This window comes from Elephantulus edwardii, unplaced genomic scaffold (assembly GCF_000299155.1).
Source record: "Elephantulus edwardii isolate Elephantulus edwardi_28Jun2011 unplaced genomic scaffold, EleEdw1.0 scaffold00185, whole genome shotgun sequence".
NCBI classification, from domain to species: Eukaryota; Metazoa; Chordata; class Mammalia; order Macroscelidea; family Macroscelididae; genus Elephantulus; species Elephantulus edwardii.
Genome location: NW_006399935.1, coordinates 1,587,317 through 1,594,337, shown reverse-complemented (window position 1 = coordinate 1,594,337; position 7,021 = coordinate 1,587,317). Strand labels below are relative to the sequence as shown.

At 40.8% G+C, this 7,021-nt stretch overlaps 1 protein-coding gene across 1 annotated transcript in view; it reads left to right on the top strand.

Moving 5' to 3' along the window:
• The window catches only part of LOC102875324 (EGF-like module-containing mucin-like hormone receptor-like 3-like), a 120,919-nt gene that overhangs the window by 72,889 nt on the left and 41,009 nt on the right, over positions 1-7,021 (top strand). Inside the window, exon 5 of the mRNA XM_006896408.1 lies at positions 2,791-2,962. Within this exon, the coding sequence (XP_006896470.1) occupies positions 2,791-2,962 (172 nt within the window). The remainder of the gene's footprint in view (positions 1-2,790; positions 2,963-7,021) is intronic.

Genomic DNA, 7,021 nt, shown 5'->3' with positions numbered 1-7,021 from the left:
ACACACATATACACACACACACAGAGTATTCTTCTGTCAGGGCTGAATATTTTATATTTTAAGAAAGCCTTTATAAGTTAAGGAACTCTGGTGATCTAGTAGATAAGAGGTGGTTTGAATCCATCAGAGGCTCCATCAGAGAAAAATGAGCAATCTCTTCATTTACAGCCTCTGGAAACCCACTGGAATGTCAGTTATGTATTTATACTCAAAGGCAATGAGTAAGTGAGTTGCAAGTTCAAGGGAGCCCCAGTAACATAGGTCAAAGTAAGTAGTGCTGCAAACTTAACAACCCACTATCTCTAGTAATTGGACTCTATCAGCTGTTCTACAGATGGCCAGTTTCCTCCCATTTCAGTTTACAGCCTTGGAAATCTGATAAGGGGAGTCTCAGTGAGTCATAACTGACTCAGTGGCAGTGACAGGATTTGAGTTTTCTTAGTAGAACAACCTCCAGGAGTTTATGCCGCTGAAATGATCCTGACTCATTGCAACTCCATGCATTTTGTAGTTATCCTGTGGTTTCCAATGTATGTGATCTCATAGAAGGAGACTGCCAGTCCTTTCTTCTGTAGCACAAATGGGTGGAATTGAACCACCAGCCTTTCAGTTAGTAGCCACATTCAAACTGTTTCTAAGCACCCAAGAAAGCTCTACGGAGCTCAGTTCTATGTTGTCACAGAGGCAGCCATGCACCAGAATCCATGAAAGCGGGCTGCTTGGGTGTTTCACCTGTTGTTATGTTCTGGCAAATCAACTATGGTTCATGGTAACCCCATCAACAATAGGGACTACCCTTGTCCTATCTTGTGCCATCCTCACAATCTCCAACCTGGCCCAGCCCATAGTTGAAGTAACTGTGCCGATCCACCTTGTAGAGGGTCTACTTCTTTTATGATGATCCTTTTACTTTTCTCAGCATTTCTTCAAGGACTGTCACCTCCTTGCCAGAAATATGTGAGCTGAAGGTTCACAATCCTTGCTCTGGTTGCACGTTTTTTTCCAAACAAATAAATGTGTTTGTTCTTGTTGCAGTCCATGGGACAGTCTCTTTGTTAACTTGAAACCTGATTGAATTGTCCTGATTGAATTATGTGTTCCTTTGTTTCGTACCACCAGGACCAGGACAGCAACAAGAAGATTTGCTCCGCTTTCATGAGATGGATGCATAGATACAGACATAGAAATTTCACACCTTCTTTAAAGGTTTGAAACTCTTTACAATTTTGGGGTTATTTGCTTGGAGGGTTCCCCCCCCCATGATATATAATTCTCTATCTTCTCCCTCCTCCTATACACCAGGTAAGCATTATCTTCTGGTAGCTTTCACTGAGTTGACCCCAATCTCATGGTCATCCCATGCATGACAGAACAAAACTTCCCAGTTCTATGTCATTCTGTGGCAGGAAGGGTTCTTGTGATCCGTAGAGCGTTAATTAGCTTGTTATCACATGATCACCAGGCCTTTCTTCCTAGCCCATCTTAGCCTGAAAGCTCAGCTGATACTCATTCAGTATCACAGCACTGACAGACAGGTGGTGGTTGTGACTGAGGCACGCCGGCTGGAGTTCATACTCCTGCCTCCTTCATGGAAGGATGGGAGGTGGGAATTCTACCACTGAGCCATCAATGCTTCGGACGTCTGAAAGATGGAACGTGTTTTTCTCCTCTCTTTGACCACTTCCAGTTCAATGGGACACAATAACAACAAAGGCAAAAAGGTAATTTCAAAGAAGGCTGTTAGTACAGTCATGCAGGAACAGATGGTAGAGCAAATGATGAATGCTATCCTGACTAACCTAAAGGTTACAGGTTCGAGTGCACATAGGATTGCCTCAGAAGAAATGCCTGACAATCCACTTCTCAAAAACCTGCCTTTGTAAGATCTATGGAACCTTTGTCTATTGCCCTGAGATAATCTTTAAATATTAAAACAGAAATATCCCCGACGTCAGTCCAATTTTACAACAGTGGCACTAAGCAGTATTTGCCCTTTTGTGACTGAGATATTTCACTAAGCATAATGTCCTCCAAGGATGGGATAAATAATGTATACTGCATTGAAACAGAGGAGGGAGAGAACTGTTTAAAAGGGATATATGATGGGTATTATTGTCATGACAGGAGTCCAGAACGAAGGCTGCATAGTGGAGTGGACTTGGGGAGAGGGATTGTATAACAATGAAAAATTTTTTATTTTACATTAAAAAAAAAGAGCAAACTGGGGTGGTAGGGTGGGTAGGGAGAAAAGTGTAAAAATGAATGAATGGAAATTTTTTTTAAAATCCTTTGGGGTGGAAATGGGAAAGATTCAATTGGGGAATTGGAAAAAGATAGTATTATAATAATAGGCTTAGATCAATAGTAATTAATTATATGGAATGCAGTTTATATAAATGATTATATTAAATACAAAGTAAATGAAGGATTGTATAGAACACAATGAATATGAATGGGACACAATGTAGATGTCTATGATATGGAAACCAATAAAAAACATTTTAAAAAAAAGAAAGTGGGAGAAAAAAAAAAAACCAAAACAGAAATATCCCTTGAAGACTTAAAATCAGACAGCAGTTGTTTAGCTTAAAAAGCGAACTGGGGAGGTAGGGAGGAAAATGTGCAACAATAAATGAATGAAAATCCACCTTTTTTGGTAAACTTTCATTAAAATCACAATAAAAAGTAATTATAGTAAAGAAAGATCTGAACGATTACATTATTACCCCCAGATCCCTTCTATGATTTCCTCTGGAAGAATTGTTTTCACACTTTCCATTTTCATGGCAGGATATAGCTAATTCTTTTGACTTCCTCATCAACGCCACATCCCACCTGTCTGTGATGAGCCACAAGGTCACCGTCGTGTCCCAGTATCTCCAGGATGTACAGTCAGCGTCACTTGAAGCAGCCTTGAAGGAACCCACAGAGGGGACACAGAGGGAGGAGGCAAAGTTCATGGGTAAGTCCACTCATCACCACTCAGGCAATTACTTGTACACACAGGAGATGTTGTTTTATTGTGTTTTAGTTCATTCCACTTCGCAGTTACTGTGATTTTCCCAAAAGGAGGTTTCTGCAACTACATTTTGGACAACAGTTTTGGTTGGTTGGTTGGTTGGTTGGTTGGTTGGTTGGTGTTTTGTATTGTTGTTTTTTTCACAACAGTGTAGGTCTCTCTGCAGCACATTTTTGGTAATTCTTGCACTATTTCAAAACTCTCTCATGGTGCTATTGCACACTTAACAGAAAAGTAAAACCAAGCCCACTGTCAGGGAAATCAATTCCAACTCACAGTAACCTTCCATTGAGTTTCATAAGCCTTTAAATATGGGAAGAGACTGCCTATCTGTATCCTTCAGAGTGACTGGTGGATTTAAACCACCAGGGTTTTTATTATCAGTGCAACATGTAACTAATTAAGCCACCAGAGCTCCTTAATAAACTACAGTATAGTGTTAGACTAACTTCTGTCTGTGCTGGCAACAATTCCTTTATTACAATAGTAACTTCGTTCCAGTGGTCTGGAACTGAACCAACAGTATTTCTGACATCTGCCTGTAGTATATTTCTGGAACTACTGGCGGGCTACAATCCAAGTTAACACTGATGTAATTTCTCTACTTGAGTACTGGCAAGAGGGGCGCAAGCTCTTAGAATAAGAAATGTACTGTTATTGAGGCTGTGTGTCATCGAGTCAGAATAACTTATAGCTGACCCTCCAGCCAGTTTTCAGAAGCAGTACCTTGCACTAGAGGAGATTTCTCATTCTTCTTCGATGGAGCAGCTAGTGGATTTGAACTACCATCCTAAGAAAAAAGTCCTCAGTGGATCTTCAGTTGGCTTAGGGTTGAATCCATCCAGAAGCACCATTAAGAGAGATCTGACAATCTGCTTCTGGAATACTACAGTCTTGAAAGTCCTATGGTGAAAAATTCTACTCTGAAAAGTACATGCAGAGTATCCAGAACAATGAAGGCTGTTTAAAGACTATGGTATGCCTGATCCAAGCCATCGTCTTTTCAATTATTTACAATGAATCTGGAAGCTAGACAATGACCAAAGATGTCAGAAGAAGCACTGTCTTTGAGCTGTGGTGTTGGAGAAGAGTCGTGAATGTCCCTTGGACTGGCCAATGAACAAACAAGTCTGTTCTGGAGAAAGTGAAACCAGAGTGCTCGTTGGAGGCAAGGATGGTGAAACTCTGTCTCACATATTTTGTGCATGTTAAAAGGAGGGACTAGTTCTTGGAGGACATCATGCTTGCAAAGTGTGGAGTCAACGTAAGAGAGGAAGCCCCTCAATAAGGTGGGTTGACACAGTCACTGTAACAACAGACTCAAGTGTGTTGCAGTTGGTGAGGATTGTACAAGATAGGGGCTGGGTTCAGGGCCATATGTTCATAGGGTCACTGTACGTTGTAGTCAACTCGATGGCACGTCACAGCCACAATGGTGAAAAGTTCCACAAACATGCAGGCTTCAAAGAGGGCAGGAGAAAATGTTCTCCAGTTGGCACAAATGATTCTGGACTCAGCTGCTCCAATAAAGGTTTGCGTTCCTAAGTTCCAATTCATCCAGGGATGAAGATAGCATTAAGAGAGAGAGAGAGAGAGAGAACACACCAACCACACTTGCTATCTGCTTCTAAAAATTGTTGTTGTTGTTATGTGCCATCAAGTTGCTTTCGACTCATAGTGACCCTATGTACAACATCCCTAAACCCTGCTCTGTCCTGTGCCAGTCTCATTGTCTCAACACAACCACCGCAATAACCCCAGTCACTGAACAAGAGTCCTCTGCAGCGTCACTCCTCTCTGGCCGCATGAGGTTGTCTCAGGTCAGAATCAAGGCAATGGTAGTGGCTGGAGACACACTTGTCTGGATCTTGTGTTTGTGTTTAATAAGGTTTGGAAGTTCACTTGGCCGAACCATCAACCTAGCACTTAGATGTCATTTCTTTGCAAAGTACATCTTCAGCAACTATGTATATTTCTGCTTTTAGTCTAAAGAAACTCATTGCTTCAAGTCTGTCCCAACTCGTAGGAACAGAGCTGTGTTGTGTTGTTGTTAGGTACCATGGAGTTGACTATAACTCGTAGCAACCCTGTGTACAACAGATCTGGACCTTAACCTATCCTTCAACGTCTTCACGACCTCTGAAATGCTCAACCTCATTATTGCAGTCTCTGTGGCACTCTACCGTTTGGGGGGCGATCCATCTTATTACCTCTCTTTTAATGGTCCTTTGACTTTCACATACAGAATTATGTCCTTCTCCAAGGACTGGTCTCTACTGGTACTATATCCACAGTACGTAAGTTTCATCTTCCTAACCTCTAGTGATCACTCTGGCTGTACTTCCCTCTAGAGGACTTGTATTTCTTTTTTTTTTTCACAGTCCACTGAGTATTTAATAATCTTCTCCAACCCCACAATTCAAAGGCATCAATTTTCCTTCTCCCATCCTTGTTCACTGTCCAACGTACAGAGGCGCAGGAACTAAATAGAAAAAATTAAGGCTTGGATCTATAACAGAGTTATCACTCTATAACCCTGACACACCAGTCTTTAAGTTTATTTCATTGCTCTTTAGCACTTTGGAGAAGTCTTTGATAGAAAATTTTCCCAAAGTCACAGGGCTTTTGATTTCTTGCCTGGCATTACCGTAGATTGTGGGTCTAAGTAAAACGAAATCGTTGACAACTTCAATCCATTCACCACCTATCACGATGCTGCTTATGGTCAAGTAGTGAGGACTGTTGTTTTCTTGATGTTGAGATGAAATTCACATTGAAGGTTGTAGTCTTTGACCTTCTGCAGCAAGTGTTTCAAGTACTTTTCACTTTCAGCAAGCAAGGTTGTATCATCTGCATAACACAAACTGTTGATGAGTCTTTCTCCAATCTTGATGTCACATTCTTCTTCCTATAGTCCATTGTTTCAAATTATTTGGTCAGCATACAAATTTAATAGGTTTGGAGAAAGTCTATAACCTGACACACACCTTTCCTGATTATAAATCATGTCATGTTTTCCTGTTCTGTTGGATAAACAGGTTTTTTGGTCTGTGTATAGGTTTCTTATGAGCATCATTAAGTGTTCTTGGATTCCTAGTCTTCTCAAAGTTATCCATCATTAAACTGAGTAGGATTTCCCAATAGGACTTCAAAGCTATAATTTTCACATAAATGACTGTCTCCTTTTCCATTCTCAAAACAACTGGTAAGTTTGGTTAGCTAACATTTAGGTTACTGGTTGTTCTTGTTGGGTGCCATTGATTCAAGGACACAAACGACCTTATGAACAATGGATCTGAGCCCTTATCCTATCCTGTGCCATCCTCAATCTCTGACACACTTAAACCCATTGCCACAATAACTGACTCAACCCACCTGGTTGAAGATCTTCCTATCCTTCACCATCCTTCACTTTCCCAAACATGAAGTCCCTCTCCAAAGAATAACCTCTCCTTCACCAACCCTCCAGCCTCTCCAGCATCATGTCCTTGTCCAAGGAACATCACCTCCTAATAACATGCCCAAAGTTTGTAAGGTGAAACATTAAGAAAACAAAAATCCTCACAACTGGACCAATAGGCAACAGGTAACACCATGGTAGATAAAAAAAAGATTGAAGTTCTCAATGATTTCATTTACTAGGATCCACAACACCAATGCAAGCAGTGGTCAAGAAATTTAATGTTTTATTACCTTGTATAAATCTGATGCCAAGATCTCTTTAAAGTTTTAAAGACCAAGGATGTCAGTTGAAAGCCTAGCTTTCACCTGACCCAAGTTACATATTGGCTACTATCTCTTGTACATTTAAAATCTGAGCAATGACAAAAGAAGACTGAAGAAGAACCAATGCCTTTGAAAAGCAAAGAAAATTAAACATACCATGGACCACCTGAAGAAAAAGCACAATCAGAATGTTTCTTAGGAGAAAGGATGAGCAACCTTTAGTAGCCTAGAGGCAAGAAGCTGCACTACAATCCCTGATGTGAGCAGTTCGAATCC